General features: G+C 32.6%; 2 protein-coding genes across 2 annotated transcripts; both read left to right on the top strand.

Moving 5' to 3' along the window:
• Positions 1–619: 619 nt before the first annotated feature.
• LOC146916905 (kunitz-type trypsin inhibitor-like 2 protein) lies at positions 620–1,551 on the top strand. Its single transcript, XM_085718776.1, has one exon. It carries the CDS (start codon positions 780–782, stop codon positions 1,431–1,433), a length of 654 nt encoding a protein of 217 aa, XP_085574902.1. The 5' UTR covers positions 620–779; the 3' UTR covers positions 1,434–1,551.
• Positions 1,552–21,915: 20,364 nt separating this feature from the next.
• LOC146916904 (F-box only protein 8-like) lies at positions 21,916–23,127 on the top strand. Its single transcript, XM_085721765.1, has 2 exons — positions 21,916–22,306; positions 22,355–23,127. The coding sequence occupies exons 1-2, from the start codon at positions 21,916–21,918 to the stop codon at positions 23,125–23,127; spliced, it is 1,164 nt and encodes a 387-aa protein (XP_085577891.1).
• The last annotated feature ends 533 nt before the right edge of the window (positions 23,128–23,660 follow it).

Raw genomic sequence — 23,660 nt, 5'->3', positions numbered from 1 at the left:
GTACCATATTCGAATGTGTAAATCTCGAACGGTTTTCTACAGTGCAGTAGTTAATCGAACAGTTGTAGCTGGGCTTGTTTTATCCTGGAGGCAGCGTGGTTGATAGTCTACCTTGCACAATTTTGGGTAGTGTCACGAAACGTCTTAAAGAGAGCGACCTGGTCGTGACTCAACCTAGTAACAACTTCGGTAGATAATAGAATTTGGAAATCCAGATACAACAGTTTGGAAATCCGAAAACAACAATAATAAAAATCTTATCTTATTCTTATATAAAAGATATTATATTTTGGTGTTAACACATCTTTTTAATTTTACTCTTTACTTAATTTTGTTTTTTTTGAATCGGCTCTCTTTACTTAATTTTGTATATTTCATCTTTTTTTTTTCCCAACAAAAGGACGTGTACGTGTTGACACTAGTACAAATAACAAAAACGCAAGCAGGCACAACGTATATAAAACCAAAGGTCGTGCTCCTCGTGAAGGAATTAAAAATTCATCAAATATTTCTGTCTTCGTGGAACGCGTGGAATATTTTTTAATGAAAGAAACACAACTTTTGTTTGAAATAAAAAAAGCACATATAGATGATCCTATCCAATAGTTTCCCACGTGTTTGAAACATATGTCACATCACATGCTAGTTCTAAATACAATTATAATAATAATTATAACTAAATAAATACATAGAAAGTGTTCTTCACTACTATTTTCCTACTATATATTGAGGTAGATGTAACCAACCAAAACACAAACAAAAAGCATCCTTGTCCAACCATGAAGCATGTTTTATCACCAACCCTTTCTTTCTTCATCTTTGTTCTCATTGCTAATCTTTCAATAGCTTTTTCAAATGATGATGTTGAGCAAGTATTGGACATAAATGGTAACCCCATTTTCCCAGGTGGCCAATACTACATTTTGCCAGCACTTCGCGGCCCAGGAGGAGGAGGAGTAAGATTGGGAAAAACCGGTGATTTAAAGTGTCCGGTTACCGTCCTACAAGATCGTAGAGAAGTCAAAAATGGTCTACCAGTGAAATTCACCATACCAGGAATAAGTCCTGGTATAATTTTCACTGGTACACCACTTGAGATCGAGTACACGAAGAAACCTAGTTGTGCTGCATCAACAAAATGGTTAATATTTGTTGATAATGTTATTGGAAAAGCTTGTATTGGTATTGGTGGTCCTGAAAATTACCCTGGTGTGCAAACATTGAGTGGTAAATTTAATATTAAGAAACATGCTTCTGGATTTGGTTATCAGCTAGGGTTTTGTGTTACGGGGTCTCCTACTTGTTTGGATATTGGAAGGTTTGATAATGATGAAGCTGGAAGACGTTTGAATTTGACTGAACATGAGGTTTATCATGTTGTGTTTGTTGATGCAGCTACTTATGAAGCTGAGTATATTAAGTCTGTTGTTTGAATTTCTATTTAGATAACTAGATTTTGTAACTTTTGTTTTTATTGTGTAGAACTATGTTCTTGAACAATTTAAACATTTAATAAGTGGAATAAGATACTTTGTGTCTTCCTTTCTTGCATTTGTTTTGTTGGAGTTGTTCATGTTTTCCTTTTTTTTCCTTCTCTCTCTAATTGTCTTTTCTATCCTTTTTATTTCCAAATTCATAATTTAATTTTTTAGAGTAGGAAACTCATGGGGTTAGTTAAGTTAAAAAGATAAAATTTAAGTTTTGGTATTTTATTTTGTTTTATTTGATATATATTGGAACGATAAAATGACTTTAACCACTTCTTTATCAGCAAATTATAAATCACTCAAATAATCGATGTGAATAGTTTAAGTTATTGTTTGATTTGGCGTTTAAACTAACATTCTCGCGTCCCAACTTCTTTTTTACCATGATTTTATGAAGGTAGAAATTCAAGCTTCTTTCCAAACGCACGAGAACACCAAGTTAATGGCTAAAACAAACACATTATAAATAGTTTTCAAAAGAATAGTTTTTTTTGAATAGTTTAAATGACACAACCATTAAAAACTTACACAATTGATGTTTGAACCTCGATCATGGAGTTAGATCTAGTAATTTCGGTATTTTAGATCTAGTAATTTCGGAATTTTTATTAGTTGTGTTAAAATTTGTGGATTTGTTTTAAAAATATTTTAAGAGGGAGTTAAAAATTAAAATTTGATTTAGTTAAATATGATTGAAAGAAAAGACAAGTAGGTTGACTGATTTGGCCGTTCTTTAGTCTACTGTTTTTAAATATTGATTTTTTTTTTTTTAAGGAAAATATTGAATTTCTTACCAACGAATATATCAAAACGTTGAAATTCAATTAGGCTTTAGCTTGTATGTCACAAAATCGGTTAGCTTGTATGTCACAAAATCGGTAAACGAATATATAAAAACTAACGTGTGAGTCACACGATGCATTTCAAGAATAAAAAAAATGGCCACGAGGAGCTCGTGAATATATTTTTAATAATCTTTTAAGATTTTTTAAAAGATTTTATTAAACAAGGAGTGTTCAGAAAAAGAATATAATTACTAGACATAAAACACCCAACCGGCCAATGCCACAACAAAACAAGCTAACACATTGCAATCAATCTATCTATAAACTAACATAGTACAATTTAGCAGGTTTTTCAAAGAGTATTCACTTAGCTCTTAATCTTATTTGGTTCTTAATCTCATTTGGTTCTTATGTGTTCGGGTGATTTGAAGTAAACGAAATGCTCGTGTTTTTTTTTTTTTTTTTTTATCAAAATGAGACTTCAATGCAACAATTACTTGACAAAGTTAAGCTGCAATCATATTGGTGGCTGAATGCAAACAGTCCAAATTTTTCTTTTACTTATCAATTGTGGTGGCTTAGCCCTTTATCTTGTTTGGATATTCAGTTGGATATTCAGTTGTGTTGTAATCTGATACTCTTTTTGAAGGAAGGAAAATTGTGTTGTAATCTGATACTCTCTTTACCGGTTTTTGACACTTCTTGTGCTGAAATTTCTAGATTTTATTTCATTTTAACTTCTTTAGAATAAAAAAAATTGACAAACATTAGTCTATCAATTTGGTCCATTCACCTCAAATAAAAAAAAAACAAAAATATTGGTCCATTATTTTGGCCAAATATGGTTAACCGATTCAGCTCTTTCTATGATTGATTTATCTCCATTTTGGATGTTATAATGAGATGATTCAATTTTTTTATGTTAGCTTTTTCATCTTGCCGGAACTTGAACTTTAAACCTCCGACATTTTAATGCTTAACTCCAATCAGTTGAATTACATAACCTTAATTTTATATACTCTTGTGAGTACACATTACTTAACTTTTTCGATATAGTCTTTTAAATGGGCAAGCTCGTTGATTTGTCTTTTCACGTGAGTATATAAAACCTTGGTCTTCTCTTTTTCTTCTTTGACTTTCTTAGAGGTTTGTTTCCCTATTTTAACCTACTTATTAAATTAATTGGTGCCTCTTTTTAAAATCCTTCAATTTTATTCCCTTCTTATGAACTTAAAAATAATGGTGTGTTATATCCTAAATGAGATGCCATACGATTTGATGATATAAAAATTAACATTAGTGAATTTACAAGAAAAGCCCCTACAACTTTTTTTTTTGGTTACAGGCCCCTACAACTTTTAGTTTCAACATCAAAAATTATTCATATTTTTTTCTCAAAAAAAAATTAATATTTGTAATTTAATTAAGGTAAAATGCATTATGATCCTTTAAGTTTAGCATTTGTACTGTATTATCTTTATTACTCCCTTCGTCCCATAATATTTGACACAGTTGACCCTATTATGCATACCAATGCATAATTTTGAACTTAAATATCTTGAATAATATATTAGAAAAAATTATGAAAATTTGATATTTTGAAAATACTCATCGGGACGAATCTAACGACATCTTATATGATATTATTTATCTTTGTATATTAGTAGAAAAATATGGTCAAAGTAAGTTAGGTCAAAATTGCATATTTTCAAATAGGTCATCTATTGCGGGATGGAGGGAGTAGTTGTTTTGGTTTCGAATTGGTTATTTATGTGAGTAAAACTGAACAGTTAATCCTTTAATTTTTTTTTCATTACAAATTCATCATTTTTTTCATTTAACTTTGTTAAAAGCTGCTTACATAACCATTTAACATTAAGGTTGAAGATCCAAAAAGTGTTTATGATACCAAACATTATTGCTTACAAGCATTATTTTCCCTATTCAATTTTAACTTTACAGATAAATATTTCATAAACAATAAGTAACAAATTGACTTTGTTTCAAATTAAGATTGGATAAACATCTATAAACCCTAGTTTTAAGAGCAGTAAATTTGGACATAACAAAACAATATAAAAACATACATGATCTGTCCAGTGAGAACGGATGAGTGGCAGCGGTGGCGGATAATGCTCCGATATGACGATAATGGCTTTCGATACGGCGGCATTGAGTCTTTGCGGTGGAACGGAAGGTGCCTGCAGGCACGTTAGCACTCCGACGCTCAAGTCAGTAATGGAACTGAGAAAGAGTGTGTAGAAAATATTCTGAAAAGTGAATCATATCTTGAGGGTGAAGCAAGTTCACCCTTATATAGGCCCACATTGAGCATAATAGTCTCCGGATTATGTGGCGTGTGATTAGGGATGGTAAAGGACATGTGTGGGGTGATCCTTGCACAGGGGCACGCTTCTGTGTGGCACAATGCATATGAGCTGGCGTGTGTTTTATCTTGGTTTTCGGGTGTCAAACATTGATTACGTTTGAACCTTTTTAACCGGTGATATCTCATTTTTTCTTGGGAAGGGAAAAAGTAAGCAAAACCCTTGAGAATCGAGGTCCGGGAGTTGTTTTCGCTACGGGAAGGTGTTAGGCACCCATAACGACTATAGTATCCTATAGGAACCGTCTTTAATTCCTACGCGCGCGCTTTATTTTTAAATGCTATTTGAAAATGTTATTTACACCTAAGGGTTTGCTAAGTGAAGAATTGGAGGGAGAAGAATGTGTTTGAATTTTTATTTTAGTTGAATTGAAGGAATTTTGATTCCTTGCCTACGTACCCGTTTAAGGGATCAAATCCACCGTAGTTCTCTTCCAAAAAATGTTTTTGTTTTTGTTGATTGATTTTAAGTTTGAAAATTGGAATTTGAAGAATGAGGAAAAGAGGCCTCGAGGGCGTAAGATTGGAAAAAAGTGAGGTGGAATTATTTATTTTGCAAAATGAAAGTCAAAGTATGATTAAAATTCATTAAAATTTGATTAAGAAAAGAAAAGAGAATACAATGGGATTTTGGATCCCAAGGTTTATTATGAAAAAAAAATTGAGTGATATTGTTCATATTTTTGGAAAAGAGATTTTTCTAAGTGTCAATCCTAAGCATTCATCTAAACATACAATCCTAACCATACATCTAAACATGCATATTCTAGCCATATACCTAAAGTGGTGTGTGTGCATGTGTCGGTGCTTGTGTCGGTGTACATCATTAGAGTCCATTGTCCTTATTACATCATGCCCTAGATACATTCTATGGTCTTGCAAGAAATTAAAAGCATAGGAAAAATATTACAAAATTCCTAAGTGTTACATTCTAAGTATTAATATGGGGATTAAAGTGCAAGAAATGAAACTATAATGGAAGAATGAAGTATGCTTGTGGAGATGCATCAAACATGAAACAAAATGGTTAGTGGCACAAGGAATAATAAGGATTGAAATGGATGCAAGTAAAATAGCATAGGAAAGTGAGGAAACTTGGCAAAAAAGTAACAAAATCTTAGCACACAAAAGTGGTAAAAATATGCCTAAACTTTGTCATAAAATTCCCACAAACATAAGGCCTATAATTTTCATGCCATGACAATCTTCAAAGAGTTTTATTTCAGCTATGACATGAAAATTATAAGACAATATTAAACCAAGAATTATGACACATTTTAAGCATATTTCACACTTTATTTCCACAAACAATTATTTACATGACTTGTAAAACAAGAAACTAACAAATCAAACTCCAAAACAGTAAAGAATAGCACCAAATCAGAGGCATACACATTGTAAACTCTCATATCAAGGGTCAATATACCATAGCAAGATTTTGGGATCAAGAACATGCAAGGATTTCACAAGAAATTAACAAAAAGTAACATAAAATCACAAGAAAACTCCACATATATTTTTGTCAATTTTCAATAGGCTAGAATCATTACAAAAATACCATAAAACTATCAAGGAATATGTATGAAATTTTTTGGAGTTTTTAGAGAATTTTTGGACACAAGCACATGTAAATTTCACAAGTTTTGACAAATATAACGAACAATTGACTAAAAAAAATGCCACTTATTTTTTAATCCAGATTTAACATGTAAAAACATCATAAAAAAGTCAAGAAAATAATCAAGAACATATAAAAAAATTTAGGAATTTTTAAAGAAATTTTTAGGCAAGCCAGGGGGTGTGAACAGCAATTTTCAGCAAAAACGTAGGAAACAGGGGGGTTTGAAAAGCAAGCAATCAACAGGCATTAATATTGGGCTCAAATCCAGGTGGTATGGGTCGGGTAGGGTCAGGAAACGGTTTGAACCGGTTCATTGGCCTATATAAGGCCTTGAACCGGTCCAATGCATCATTTGAACCCCTTCTTTCTCTCTCTAGGTCAAATTGGTGCTCTCTCTTCTCTCTACATCGCCGGCGGGTTTCACCGCCGCCGGCGAGGGTTCCGTCGTCCTCTTCCTTGGTTCTAGGACCTATTTCACTCCCTTTTCTCACCACAAACATGGATCCAACACTTAAAACGTAAAAACATTCATGAATCTTCGTAGATCGAACGTGAGATCTTTGATTTTCGAAACATTTTCAGTTTTTCTTTAATCTTTTTGATGAAATACGAGTTAAAACTCGTAGATCTACGCTGATTCATGGATACACATCATTCATGCACTTTTGGCTGAGGTTTTGGAAAGAAAACAAGAGAGGACGAAGAGCTTACCTGTGAGAACGATTTGGAGGAAGCTTCAATTCGTCTTTGGACCTTCTGGCGAAAACTGAATTGTTGAATCTTCGTGATGTTTGATTCGAAAGCCTAGGGTTTTGGATTGACTTCAACCGAGCCTTAATCTGGTTCCATTGAGCATCTTGATTCAGTTTTGGTGCTGGCTTTCTCTTCGTACTCTCTCTGATCAGATTCTTCTTCGATTTCTCTCTTCTTTCTCTTCTCAACCTTCTTTCTCTGTGATCGTACGGAAACTCCGTGCTGGAATTGCAGGGAGAAATAATTCGATGATGAAGATTCGATTGAATCTCTGAGAATTGCGAAAAAGTTCACTTAATTCTTCTTCGATTTCAATTCTGGAGAATCTAGGGTTTATGATTATTGTTGTTGATTTCCTTGCTGAGGAATTTGTTTGATTATGGATGAAGGCAATGATTACGGTGGCACTGTGGTGGTTTGGGAATCTGTTACGGTGGAGCAATGTTGGTTAGGGCGATGGCTGTGGTGGCCGTAACAGTTTGTTACGGTGGTTTTGGGGAAGAACTCGTTGAAGTTCTTTGGATTTTTTGAGCTTTTCTGGATTTTTTGGGATTTTTTGATCGAAAAATTTGGGAAAGAGAAAGTGAAATGTGTTTATGAGTTGGCAGAAAATGAATGGCTTTTTTTTTGACTTTGACTGTGATGTGGCCTTTTATAGCTGACACTTGTGCAATCTGGACCAATAAGGAAAAGACACGTGGACATGGACTGTATCTAACTGGACCAATGAAAATTTGACACGTGGCACTGAACTTAACAAACTTTTTGGACTAAACTGCAAATGACTAAAAATAAAGGACTGAAATGCAAAAATGACAAAAAAGGACTTAAAAGTAATTAATAATAAAATTGGTAAAAACGTAATTTGGAAATAAACGTAATGTGAAACGATTAAAATTGACAAAACGGACTAAAACGAACCAATGGCTTAAATGAGGTACTTTAAAGCAACCTCTCTCTGCCGAAATTTCGTGTGAAATGACCAAAATGCCCCTGGGGCTAAAACGACTAAAAATGACTCAGATGCAAATTTAAACTGGATTTTTAACAAGGAGTTAGAGCAAGACCTTATACAAACAAAGTTAAAAGACTCAGAGACAATTTTGAGAGTTTAAACAGAATTTTGACATATGAAAAGACCAAAATGCCCCTAGGGGCAAAACTGACTCAAAATGACTTCAAATGAAATTTTTGAAATGGATTTTGACGTAGAGTTGAAACAAGGGCTTATTCAAACTATTTGAAAAGACTTAAACAATTTTTCAATGATTGGAAGGAATTTTGACATAGGAAATGACTAAAATGCCCTTTTATGTGAATTTTGCAAGTAATATTGAAATAAAATGCAGAGAAAGATGTAATTGATCAGAGACAGTTCAAATGATTTATAATGCAAGAAAAGAAGAATTGAATAAGTATTTTTAGGTCCAAAATTAGGGTATAACAGCGTGTTTCCTCAGACGCGAAGCCTTAAGGCAGTGTAAGTTATGCCACATGTTAACGTGTGATTGGTCTTCTGACTGGTCCAGAACAATACCCTATATATAAGAAGATGAGGATGGAGATCCTCTGCCTAGAAGCTCTATTGTTTGACTCGTGTCTTGTACCGCTAGCTTTCAGAATGAATAAGAGAGTGTGCAAGGGTCTCTATTTATAGTGCAATATTACTTAGGGGTTAAGAGGGGAAAAAAATTGGGCTTTTTCCATCGATCCAGCTTGAAAAACAAGCAAACATCACATTATATGCCAGCAAGGCATGCACAGGGCGCATAAGAGTAGGTGCAACGAGTGTATGAGGCAGTAGCGAAGGCTAACTCATGCGCAGGGACGCGTTAGGCAGCGGCAAAAGTTATTATGCATAAGGATTTCCTTATGCATGGTGCATAAGCAAATCAGAACCATTAGATCAAGGACAGGTGTTATAATCTGGTGCTTCAGCTCAAACATATCACAACCGTCTGATTTCTTTAACGATCATGATTTGCAGCTTCAGCTCTTCCTCTCTCAACCGACCACCTCCACCACACCCTCCATCCTCCGTCCACCCCATCGCCGTCACTTCCGTTCCTCCACCGCCGATCTCTGATCTCCGATCCGCTCCTTTTATGTCTCAGCTTCGTTCAATTGTCCGGCGAAATCGAGTTCAACGAAGTACCGATTCTGCCATTGACGATCCAGATCGCATTCGCACCACATCAATAAACTCGTGGTTGCCGGCGGTGAGTCCGCCGGAGGAATCCCACCGCGTCTTGCAAATCGCCGCATTGTGTCCTTTCTCACGCAAAAACGACATCACGTTTCTGTTATAAACCGAAACGCTTTGTTTCTTCAGAAAATCGAATTTCACGCCAGCTTCAGAAACATGCAATCGAAGCATGTTCAGTTAAGAATCTGCATTAGCGTTTTCAGCTCTTAATCTCAGTAGATCCTCAACCGAATCCATGGAATCGGAAACCGAGTCAACTCGCTCTGAGTCAACTGGAAACGATTGAAGCTCAGATTCATGAAGCTTCAGAAACATACTTCTGAATTCAAGAATGATTGAAGCTCAGATTCGTTTTGGATTATGAAAGAGTTTGTTGCGATCTGGAAATGGATTCTTAAGTATGTTGTGTTTGTATTTTCATAATCTGGGAAAGTGTTCTTCAAAGTTCTGGAATAAATTTTGGAGAGAAAAGAGATTTTGATTTAATTTTGAGGCTGCCGTATTATTCAATGGTGTTTATATGGGTTTCAGTGCGGCCTTAAAGATGTCGGACCCCAAATTCAAAACCATTAAGTACATCTAATGGTTTTGGAGTACAACTCACAGAAACCATTTCGACAGCAAAATGGTTTTGGAGTCCAACTCACGGAAACCATTCCCACAGCAAAATGGTTTTGGAGTACAACTCACAGAAACCATTTCCACAGCAAAATGGTTTTGAAGTACAACTCACAGAAACCATACCCATAGCAAAATGGTTTTGGAGTACAACTCACAGAAACCATTTCCACAGCAAAATGGTTTTGAAACCAACTCACAGAAACCATAGCCATAGCAAAACCATTAGACAATTATTTTGGTTTCTCATAGAAGACTATCAAAACCATTAAATCATAATTATGGTTTCAGTAATAATTTCAGTGTATAACATCTTAATCATTATTCAAAACCATCTAACAATAATAATTTCATTAAAAACCATTACACAATTATCTTGGTTTCACATACATGATTATCAAAACCATTAAACCATAATTATGGTTTCAGTAATAATTTCAGTGTTAAACAACGTTCCAGTAAAGAAACTCATAATCCATACTCATTTCTCTCTCTAACTCATAAAAAGCTTATTCAAAACAGCTTATTTTGTGCAAAATAGCTGTTTTGTATAAATAAGTTGTTTTGAATAAGCTGTTTTGCACAAATAAGCTATTTTGTATAAATAAGTTGTTTCGAATAAGCTGTTTTGTATAAATAAGTTGTTTTGAATATGCTGTTTTGCACAAATAAGCTGTTTTGTATAAATAAGTTGTTTTGAATAAGCTGTTTTGCACAAATAAGCTATTTTGTATAAATAAGTTGTTTCGAATAAGCTGTTTTGCATAAATAAACTGTTTTGAATAAGTTGTTTTGCATAAATAAGTTGTTTTGAATAAGTTGTTTTTTAAAATGAAATCGGAATAAGCTGTTTTGTATAAATAAGCTGTTTTGAATAAGCTGTTTTGCACAAATAAACTGTTTTGTATAAATAAGTTGTTTTGAATAAGCTGTTTTGCACAAATAAGCTATTTTGTATAAATAAGTTGTTTCGAATAAGCTGTTTTGCATAAATGAGCTGTTTTGAATAAGTTGTTTTGCATAAATATGTTGTTTTGCATAAATAAGTTGTTTTGAATAAGTTATTTTTTAAAATGAAATCGGAATAAGTTGGTTTGTATAAATAAGCTGTTTTGCACAAATAAGTTGTTTTTTATAAATAAGTTGTTTGGAATAAGCTGTTTTGCACAAATAAGCTATTTTGTATAAATAAGTTGTTTCGAATAAGCTGTTTTGCATAAATAAGCTGTTTTGAATAAGTTGTTTTGCATAAATATGTTGTTTTGCATAAATAAGTTGTTTTGAATAAGTTGTTTTTTAAAATGAAATCGGAATAAGCTGTTTTGTATAAATAAGCTGTTTTGAATAAGTTGTTTTGCACAAATAAGCTGTTTTGCATAAATAAGCTGTTTTGAATAAGCGGTTTTAAAAAAAGTGATCCTAATAAGTTGTTTCGGATAAGCTGTTTTGCATAAATAAGCTATTTTGAATAAGTTGTTTTTGAAAATGAGATCGGAATAAGCTGTTTTGCATAAATAAGTTGTTTTGAATAAGCGGTTTTTAAAAAATCATTCTAATAAGTTGTTTTGCATAAATAAACTATTTCGAATAAGCTATTTTGCATAAATAAATTGTTAAGAAAAAAATTATAATATGGGGCTTTATTAGGCCCACAAATAAATAGATTTTATAGTGGGCTTACTTGGGGTGTAGAAAGCAATTATGTTGGGTGTAGAAAGCAATTATGCACGGTGCATAAGGATTCCTTATGCACCATAACCACACCCGTTTGGGCAGCAGCTCCTGTGCAAATTTCGAAGTTTTCGTCCCTTTTTCGAGCGTTCTTCCATCTTGCAATGCCTTGGAACTTGATATGAATTTTTATCATTTTGTATTTAAAGATCTTTCAAGAACCATTAATCCTAAATATCCATATCCTCAATCCTTCACGTGATGCCTTGTTTTGCCGGTTGACGTGATTACTCATAAAAAAGACTCAAAACACTCATGGAGTTACATGATTTAGGATAAAACTGAATTACAATGACTCGCATAAAAACAATCAAAATGTTCCTCAAAGCATTGACAACTTCTCTAAATGACCTCTTCATTGCCTTCGAATGCAAAGAAAATTACTAAAAGCATAGCCTAAAATATCATATGATGTTCCATCATCAAAACACAACAACAATAACAAAGATTCAATAAATTGTGCCAAAACTACAATAAAATATTTGTACAAAAATACTTCAAAAAATTCATCAAAATTCTATCTTAGAATTTCACAAGAGTTTAGACATACTTTGTGCTTAAGTTAGTTTACCACTATTTGATCTCAATTCTCAAGTGTAAACAAACATTAAACTTTTGTAAATTCTTAATCATGTATGATTAAAGGAAGTCTTCTAGGTGAGAGACAGGAAATCGTAGACGTGGTGTTTAACTCCTTTTGTAATCAAGTTTGATTATAGTTGAAAAATATTTAAAGTGTGAGGGGACTAGAAGTAATCCTAGATTATGGGGTGAACTTTGATAAATATTTGTGTTGATCTTTTCTTTCTTATACTTTGTTTTGTCTTTTACTTAGAAAAGATTTTTGAAAAACCCATCACAATTCAAACCCTTCTTTCTTGGGTTTGTCTCACCTTCAGTTGGTATCAGGACACCTAGTTTGTTGTCTTTACATTTAACCATGTAACAGCTAAATATCTTGAGCAAAACCAATACAATGGCAGCTATTCTCCTCCTAGTGTAACAGACAACACTGCTTCAGATCATAGTCACAGAATTCGTCATTTCACTGGAGAACCGCGAATTGGTTCGCACGAACCGGTTCGCGGTTCTTTATCGAACCCGGTTCTTCAAAATTCGTGTTGAATTCGCAGAAGGTAAGGTACCGGTTGAATAGAAGAGCAAACCGTGAAAAATGTCCCGATTTCTCCCTTTTCCAGATTCGAATTTCAAAATCATGAGTCCAGAAAGATGTGGAAGAAACAATTTCAGGTTGCATGAAAGATTTAGGGGAGAAGAAGAAAGGAGTGTGTGTTTGTGAAGATGGAGATGTTTATCTTATGGAACAGACGAAAGGTTAGAGAGAGAGAGCTTTCTCCTTTTTCTTCTTCTTTCTCGGTAAAAACAATAGGAGAATGAGTTCAGTGTATTAAAAATATTAATTAATTGTACTGCCCAATGAGTCCTTACAGTGACCATTCTGAATGCTAATTAATTAATCTCTTTGATTCCTTCAAAAACAATTACTACTCTGATAAAACGATACATGAGTAAGTGAATTAAACAATAATGAAAAAGTTGTTAAGAAATTAATAAATCTAGCAAATAGATTGACAAAAATATATGTAGTAATTATATAAGGCTCGGATTTTGAATGAATACAAGGATATTAATATTTTTATACATGTAGTATTTTAACTAAATAATTTATTTTATTCACATCGAACCGAATAATATATTAGAGCGTACCGCGAACCTAATTAACGTACCGACTATGTATACCCCCTAACGAACCCAATTCTTTGAGAGTGACGTACCGCGTACCCGAACCCCAATTCTTCAATCAAATGCTTAGAAAGATTTTCAGTAGGTATGTACGATATATTTGAGGCAACGTATCTTAAAAGGCCTCTAGATGAATACATTGAACATCTCCTACAAATGGGAGAGGCGCAACGCCAGGCTTTTTTAGATATGTTAGGTTCCATTAATTGTATGCATGCGCATGCTCGAAGCAATGGCTTAAACAACGACATTAACTTGTTAAACGCATCGCCATCAATAATTTAAGGATCATGTGAAGCTATATTAATAAATAATAGTCAAATTACATGGTACTTCAAAAACAAAGATATAAAAATAAAGGTTACGTCCCCTCAAAATAAATATAAAGGTTACGCTCCTCATATGCTTATTGGAAGAGCAAAGTCAGCTTTGTCATGATAAAAAATAGTCGAATAGGTTTTTGAATATATTTTGGCCACGAGGAGCTTGTGAATTTAATTTTTATATACTTCTCCAAAATCTTCTATTGCCGTTGTTTCTTAAGAGGCTAAAAGATTAAACAATTAAAACACATTTTGTGTTAAGATTGAAAATATACAAAAGTTAAAAAAAAAATAAAAAAAAATAAAAAAAAAAACAAAAGCACTTAAATATTCCTTAAAAAAAAAGCACATAAATATAACGGTTCTATCAACCCAACATCAGAGGCAAAACTTTGTAATAATGTAGCTTCGACTACCAGTCTACCCTAAAAAATATTTATTATATAATTAGCTATCTTTATAGTATATATGTTTAGCTATCACAAATGGGCTTATTTGTTAAAACTATTAAAAACTAGCATCAAAACAAACACTAATATGTCCGTCTATCTGCTTTTATCGACAATAGACAATAATATAGTTCAAAAATAATGGAATGAAGACGGACACTAACTTGATAAAAAAGAACAATAAAACAAGAATAATTTAAAGTGGTGAGTGGCCATCATGTGAGAGGCCGTGAACGTTGCATAGAATCTATAAATTTGTTTTATAATACTTGTTTTAGATAAACATGAATGATTAATTTCAAAACAAATTAATTAATTCTGTAAAATTATTCATAAAACAAGTCTATAAATAAATACTGTGACCGTGAACCATGGCCACAGAGATTGTTTCAATTTGATGATTTTTTTTTTCTTTCTGTAGTTTGTTTTTCTCTAGAGGAACTTGTAGAACCAGGGTTCAATAGGGATCAATCAACCCTTTATCCCCAGAAAATTCATACGCTTGCTTCTTGAAATTCCAATCAATCTCCAGTAACCTACCAGAAACACAGAACATATTTTTGTCATTGAGGTGTCCGTCGGTCGAAGTGAATATTATTGTAATGTTTAAAAAATCAAACCAAACCAGCTAGTTCAACCGATTGAACTGGGAACGCCGGTTTTTGATTTGGGTTATCATGAAGTCCGGTTGATTTAGCTGGAACCAAAAATGAACCACGGTTGGTTCAAAAGTTTACAATTTTTGCATTATTTATTTATTATCTGGTTCAATTGTGGTTGAACCGATGAAACCAAATAAAACATGATTCGGAGGTCTTGCCGGTTTGATCTCCAATTTATTTTTTAAAACATTGTATTATTGCGATATAACTTGAAACCTAAAGCAGACAAACTTGAAACCTAAAGCAGACAAGACCTTTTGATCTGCCGATTCCTCTTGTGATTAAATTCCAAGAAGTAAATGAGTCACGTTTGTTTCCTCTAAACCTACATTTTATAACATAATAACTTTAGTATTACAAAAAAGGAAACATTAAAAATTGTATGATAGTTTCAACTTGTATTAATTAAGAGAAAAATTGAACAATAGGAATCTTCTTGAGACTTCTTCCAAATCCAATGAGATTTTGAGGAAGGAATTAATGTAAAAACAAACAATATGGCTAATGATCTTGAGTGTCCTCAAAGTCTCTCACATTCAACAAGCTCACTAGACAATTTCTAACTACCTTCTATTATCTATTTAGTACATTTTGTTACAGTTGTTATACTTGATATATAGAGATCAAAAACATATGTTTATTTTGTTACCTTCTACTATCTCCTGAGATACACATTTCTTATTAAGCATAGACACAAACCCGGACAATGGACACCATACATGTAACATGTAACCTTTCTAACAAGTGGTATGCTCCTAGCTCCATTTAATATTTCAGAGTTTTAAAAGGCTTTATTTTCTATGCATTCAGACAAAGCTTCAGAACCTGATGGTTTGAATCCGGCATTTTTTAAAAGATTTTGGCATTTGTGTGGTGTGGAAATTTTTCACGCGGCAATGAATTGGTTGAATAACGGGGAGTTTCCGTCTCAAATGATGAATACAAACATTGTACTGATCCCTAAGAAAGATAATCCAGAGACTATGAAATATTAAACGGACCTTATAGTACTATTAGACTCGGGGGAGCTTGCAAACCTCAAACCCTTATAGTCAACTTGTTAATTAGATTAACAACAATTGCACATTTTAAATACCATTGTTTGTCATCATCAAAAAGGGGGAGATTATTGGAACAAAATGTGTTTAACAATGAACCTTTGAGAGTTTTGATGATAACAAGGTATTAAAAATTGTCAATTGGACTAGCTAATATTTGTTCAAGTGTACAGGACCATAGACAAAAAAATTACATCTTAAATAGGTTCTTGATGAACAAAAGTGAGCTAAGAAATCAACAAAAAGGAAGCTTAAAGCGTCTAAAGAGAAGTGCTCCTGAAGTCAAAAGTGCTCCTGAAGACAAAGTGCTCCTGAAGTGATGACGTCATCAGAAGCAAGTTCATCAGAAGAAACTCATCAGAAGCTAAAGATCACTAGAAGCTGAAGTTCATCAGGAGATGCAAGACTTAAAGCTTCAAGGGTTGTTTAATGGATCTAAACTCGTCTAAGCATTGCAGAAGATTGGGAATGTGAAGCAACGGTCATTTTGAGAGGATTTGAAGGCATTGGATGCTTATCTTCAAAAAGCGTTGACATAGTACAATTGTACGAAGAGTACAACCACTACCTCCACTACTCTGTTTTTGTTTCTACTATAGGACAAGAAAAACAGCTTTGCCTGCAACGATGTTCCTTCACAATGAGAATGGATTTGAATTTGATCCTTCATAGGACAACTACCATATGAGGCAAAAGATCATTGGTGATTGATCAAAGCTTCAAACAACTCTTTTTGATGTGCTGGCAATTTCACAACGTCTCTTTCACACCTCTATATAAAGGAGTGAAGACTTAGAGATTTGCATCAGACTTAACAACAATTTAACAGTGCCAAAACTCTGCTGAAATTGTTCTACATTCAAAGTTCACTTAGAATTTCTGTTTCAAAGTTCATATCATAGAAATTCTAGAGTCTTAAGAGTATGTATCTGATTTGTATTGTGAACATCACTGATTGTATATCAAGTGTTCAACCTCAAACATTTTTCTTTGTAATTCTGTTTGATGAGAAGTCTCTTGCAGTTGTGCTTGAGCATTAGAAGTCTCTTGATTGTGTTCAGGAGCATAGGAAGTCTCTTGCTTGTTTGCTTGAGTAATTGTAATCAGATATTACATTATAGTGAACTCCCCTTGCAAGTGCAAGGGGGACAGGACTACTTCCGGTTTGTGGAAGGAACCTGTATAGTTGCTTTGTGTCTTTCTTCCTTCTCTCTCTCTATTTTTATCCGCTGCATTTAGATCCTAAACATCACTTCAGAAGCAGTCTCTACTTGCTTCTGGACAGTGTGTTTCAACTTAGGAGAAAACGAAGAATAAGCCAACACAATTCAACCCCCCTTCTTGTGTTTTTCTCACCTTCATCTTTGTCTTCAAATAACGTGCCTCAGGAATTGGGAACAGAATTCCTCCCATTTGTAAGTCTTCTGAGGCCTCTTGAATCTTCATTCTTTGTTTCCTTGATTCTCCGTAATTCTTCGGATGTTCTTGATTTGTCGATTTGCATGATTTCTTCATGAATTACTTCAAAAACCCCCTTAAATTACTATGTTTCGGGAAAACTAGAAATAAAGACTCAAATATAGAAAAATTACAAAAGTCCCGAAATCATAGGCAATCGTTCTAATACTCCTCCTTTTTGCTGCTATCTATTCTCTAATTATTAAACTTAATATCTACCAAAAATGTAATATTACCCCTTCTTAATTTTTTGACACGTCATCAAAATTATATCATTTTGTGTCTTTTGTTTCAACCTCCCTCTATTTTTTCTCTTTTAAAAACAAATTAAAACAAACTCATTCGATGAAACACACTAACTTAATCTTTTTTTAAATAAAAACAAAATTAATATTTTATTTTCTAATTATCTATTCACTAATTATTAAACTTAATGTTTACCAAAAATACAATCTTACCGTTCTTATTTTTTTGAGTCGTCATCAAATTATATCCTTTTGTCTTTTGCTTCAACATCCCTCTATATTTTCTCTCTTAAAAACAAATTAAAACAAGATCACTTAAAACAAATTTAAAGAACAAACAAACTTAATTTAATCCCAATCAAAATAAATTTTTCTATAATTCAACTTCTAAATATCTAAAGAGTTAAAAACATATTAAATTATTTAAAACATGTGATTTTAATTACAGTAACCAAACAAAGTAAATTGTGATTTGATTTATAAATTCTCTTAATTAATAGATATCAAAATCACTTTTATTTTAATTTGTAACAAAACGGGTCCTGAATTGTTTTTTTAAAGAGGTGGTTTTTATCATGATAAACAAATCTATAAATTATTGAATGTCGTTTTTTTAATTCGTAACAAATTTGTCATATATTTAATTTACATTTACTAAAGATAAACTTTATGACGTACATGCGATTTTATCTCATCGTATGTTTATAATAAAAAAACATTAATAAATTCATTTCACTTATGAATAATATAAAAAATATAGGAGAAATATTTTATACCGATACTTAAAAAAACACAGGGAAAAAAAGAGTAAATAAAAAAGAAAAATGCATAGGACTTTTTTTGACAAAAAAAGCATAGGACTATTTCTCACAGATACATATCTTTACATCTAAATTTATTCAATTATATCCAATTGAATGATCACAAATAACATAACTTTGAGAGAGTTACAAAATCTTTCTCATTTATAAATTATACACGGGGTTAGTATTTATTATGTGAAATACAACTACTTTACATAAAATTACACATCTTCAAGATTACTTCTTTTGTATAAAAGATTTTCATATGTTTTTTGGTTTATCTTAATGTCATATTATAAAATTATTATTTTTAATCGGTATTCATTATTAATCATTATATCCTTTCAAAGAATGACTATAAAAAAAACACAAGACAAACGTTACTCTCTAATTAATTAGACATTAACTAATATTGTTGTACAAATCATACGTGGGACAACAATCAGTCACATATTAATTAGTTAAATTGATTTTTTTAATGTATTGTATCTAGGCATGGCAACAAAACTCATACATGGGAGTACCCATCCGAACCAAACTCAATTTGACGGGTTTTTCCCCGCTTTTGTTCCGTTTGGGTTTTCCCCGATTTCAAAATATGGGTACAGGATGAGTAACGGGGATATAGGTATACCCACCCCGAACCCATACCCAAATTCGGCCCGAATGTAGAAAATCATTTTATTGCCCCTTTTTATATAAAAAGAAACTCAAACCATAAATCATTTTAGTCACACAATCAGAGTCTCAGACTATCAGATGACACTCATTTCTCAAAGTTCTCTCTATTCTCCATCATCATAGCCAGGATCTATCGTCGTCATTTCTTTGCAGGATAATGCATTGCAACATTGCGTCTGAGGTAGAAAAATACTTCTATTTTATTAAAAAAAATATCCATTGTTGGGATGGGGCGAGGATACCCTTACCCGTTGGAGACGGGGATGATATTCATTTTCTCATCCCCGTAGGGTATGGGTAGGGTAACGGGTATGTATATGGCAGTAGGGTATGAAGACGGGGAAGGTAAAACCTGTCCCCACCCGCCTCATTGTCATGCCTAATTGTATCTTCTAAATAATAGTAGGAGTAATTATAATATACTAATTTTAATTTGATATAAGAATCTTGCACGATATACATATTTATTGTTTATAAATTCATATAAAAATAAAAAAATGCTAAAAATTTTACAAATATTTTTCAATGATATATAAAAATCATGGGGCTTAAACTCTCTCTCTCTCTCTCTCTCTCTCTCTCTCTCTCTCTCTCTCTCTCTCTCTCCTCTCCTTATCAAACCCTAGCCGTCACCCCCCTTTCTTCTTATTCTTCTTTTTCTTCTTCTTCTTCTTCTTCTTCTTCTTCTTCTTCTTCTTCTTCTTCTTCTTCTTCTTCTTGTCAGAGGGGTGATTTAGGGTCAATTTTGACCCAAAAATCACCCCTCCGAGTTGTTTTCCCTTCTATCCTAATTGAATAAGTGATTTCATATATTTTCTGTTTTCTTTCGTTTGTTTTTGTGATTTCGTCGTCTCTGAACGACTCTGTTTGTTTTGATTTCCCGTCTTTGTGCGGTGTGTTTTTGATTTCCCGTCTTAGTGCGGTGTTTATTTGATTCAGGTTGAAAAATTAGCTTTGAGCAAGTGCTGATCCAATCAATGACAATGACTTTGGCGTCGTCAACGTTGCATATCCGGAGACTTGAATATAGTCATATTAGTCATATTTGTAGGCATAGATATTTTGCCGTTTTATGCTATTAACATTGATGTTGTGAGTTTGTTCACAGATTCATCCTTTTTGTTTTCAGCGAATTTGGATTTGTATTGTATTGATGTACTCTATCAATTTGAATGAATGAATATAGTTTACTTTTGCCAAAAAAAAAAAATCATGGGTCTTATTAATGTCCCCGTTATCATTATTGTGATTTTATTGTTTATAATATTTTCACATATTTTTAGTCTACCACTTTATAATATTTAATAACAACTATTTCAATCTTTCAAAAAAAAAACTATTTCAATGTTTTTATTATTATCTTCATCTTTATCATTAATTTTGCTTTATTTCTCAATGTAAATAATATTGTAAACGCTTTTTGACGCATAAGTCATGATTTAAGGATCAGCCCGTGCGGAGCACGGGCTCCGTGCCTAGCACGGGTCTGTTGCTAGTTTCCTACTAAAATAAACTGAAAAAAATGTTAAGAATAACGTAAGATGACCTGTCATCAGTAACAAACACAAATGTCTAGTTTTTTTCTTTATTATTTAAAAAGCGTGACGAACTAGATGAGTGTACCTATACTTACTTTTTCATTATCCTTAAACAACTTTTCCTATAATTAAGATTATTGTTCGTGTCATTAAAAATATAAGAATTTAGATTTTTTTTTTGTTATATTGTTAGTTTCATGGAAATAGATAATCATGATTAATTTCATCTGTTATAATTTGAAATAAAAAAAAACATTTATATTTTTACTTTTAATCAAAATCAAAATTTCATAAAAAACCATCGTTCATAATTTTCAAACATTAGCACAATAAGAAGTACGAAAAGATAGACACATGAGTGTCCGTCTTTTCGCTAGTATATATAAAGAAAACAACCCATTTCAGCACTTTTGGGCTGAATTTTTTTCTTTCCAAAAATACCCTCAATTTTCAATACAAATAACATACGTAAGAAATAGATAAGAATAAATTTAAATATTAAAAAAATGTAACAAACACGATATGTATATATATATGTTTGATTTTTTTTCCTTTATCATTTAGAAAGTGTAACAAACTAGATGAGTATATTTATACTTACATTTTTATTATCCCAATTATACCCTTAAACCACTTTTTCTATAATAAAGATTATTGTTGATGTCATAAAAAAAATTAGATTAATTTTTTTTTGTTATATTATTGGTGTTATTGGAATAGATAATCATGTTAATTTGGTTTGTTATAACTAGAAAGCAATAAATACTTATTTTTTTAGTTTTAATCAAAATCTCATTAAAGAAACATAGTTCATAATTTACAAATTTTAGCGCAGTAAAAAGAGCGGAAAGTACGTGCCCGTCTTTTTGCTAGCACACTAAAGAAATATGAGATTTTAGGTTAGGTTATTTTTTTATTCTAATGATATCATTAAACAATTTTTTTTTATAATATTGTTATATTATTGATGTCATGGAAAAAGATAAAATTTTAGGAACACCAATGCTATTATCCACCCTTAAAAAATAAATGATTTTTTGAAGGAATAAAAAAGAAAGAAGATCAATGATTTTTTTGTTAAAGAAAAAAAAAACCAATGATATTATCCATTAAATTTTTTTAGTCTTTTTTGTTACGAAATTTGTTTAGTTTAGTAAGACATATAATGCGGTTGGGTTTGTTTCAAAAGAAAAAAATATATAAAAGCACTTTGCTTGATTACGTTTTATAATTATATCGCCAAACAAATATTATTCATCGCTTCCTTTGTTTTAGGTTGGTTTTGGTTGAGCGTGAGTGCTCTCTCTCAGTAGTCTGATTCACCCGTTCGTGTTACCACTGAAATCAATGTCACACCAGAAGAAACCTTTCATCGTGACGAATGAAAAGGTAAACAACTATTTACATGATGATATAGTCTTCTCTATTCTATCAAAGTTACCTCTTAAATCTTTGAAACGATTTGGATGCGTCCGCAAATCATGGTCCCTCTTATTTGAAAACACTTATTTCATGAACATGGTCTGCAATTATTTTTTATCCAAAGACCCTTCTCATCGCCGTGATGCCTTTCTCCTTCTACGACAGGGGTGTTTACCAACAATCACGTTGTATTCTCTTTTAGATGAGAGGATTGAGAATATGGTCAAGCTAAATATTCCAAATCCATTTCAAGAGCAAACTGAAACTTGCTTCATGTTTGATATTTTAAATATGGGTGGTATTAATGAAGTTATATGTTTTCGTCGTTTTTTTCGTGATAACGATCGGAAAATTTATACAAGAGTTTTACTGTGGAATCCTACTACGGATGAATCAAAGGTCATTCCTCGAAGTCCGACTAAGTCTCAACGGGTTGATGTGTATGTGAGTGTTCATGGATTTGGTTATGATTGTGTTAAGCATGACTATAAGGTGCTTCAACATATACGATTTTCTATGCGAAATATGTCTCCAAGCAGCACCGGATATGTGTCATTGGGAGATATAACTTTCGAACCCTTCTGGGAGATATATAACTTGGGAAGTAATTCTTGGAGAAAACTTGATGTCATTATGCCTACATTTTACCGTACTCCTGATGCTAGAGTGTACATGGATGGAGTGTGTCATTGGTTATCTATAGACTTCGAATTTGAATCATATTTAGTGTCATTTGACTTAAGCAATGAGACGTTCTTTACCACAGCTATACCATCAGACATAGATGGTACTCTTGATAAAGGATGTTTTCGGAGACACTTGATTGTGTTAAACGAATCCATTGCCCTGGTCACATATCACGAAAAGATGACTACTTTTAACATATCAATTTTAGGTGAATTAAATGTGAAAGAATCATGGATCAAACTCTTCACTGTTGGATTTTTGCCTTCCATTGAGTACCCAATTGGAGTGGCAAAGGGAAAATTATTTTTCAAAAGGATAGATAAAGAATTAGCTTGGATTGACTTAACTACACATATGATTGAAGATTTTGGTGTAAAAGGAGGGGACTGTAGTTTTAATATGCTAGTTTACAAGGAAAATTTTCTTCCAATCGATCGGTGTAATAAATAAATAATTTCTTTTCACTTTAAGTTTATTGAGATGTTGATTTTGTGCTTTAATGTTTCTTTTGTATTTCAAATCAAAATCAATAAATTGAATTTGTTTAAGGTCGATGGCTCATATTAGTTGGGGAATGGTTATTTGAAACCAAGTTCTATCTCATCTGCATTATATATAAGTATTTGAGTTCAAAAAAACATGTATGAAAAAGAATGAGCAATTTATAATCTCTAATCAGTGTAGTACAACATTAAAATATAGTCAATTTTCTCTAGAGGAACTTGTAGAACCAGGGTTCAATAGGGATCAATCAACCATTTATCCCCAGAAAATTCATACGCTTGCTTCTTGAAATTCCAATCAATCTCCAGTAACCTACCAGAAACACAACATATTTTTGTCATTGAGGTGTCCGTTGGTCGAAGTGAATATTATTGTAATGTTTAAAAAATCAAACCAAACCGGCTAGTTCAACCGATTGAACTGGGAACGCCGGTTTTTGATTTGGGTTATCATGAAGTCCGGTTGATTTAGCTTGAACC

Source organism: Medicago sativa, chromosome 6 (genome assembly GCF_051527215.1).
Source record: "Medicago sativa cultivar Bolivia chromosome 6, Bolivia_mono, whole genome shotgun sequence".
Classification (NCBI taxonomy): domain Eukaryota; kingdom Viridiplantae; phylum Streptophyta; class Magnoliopsida; order Fabales; family Fabaceae; genus Medicago; species Medicago sativa.
This window is presented reverse-complemented; position numbering and strand designations above follow the sequence as displayed.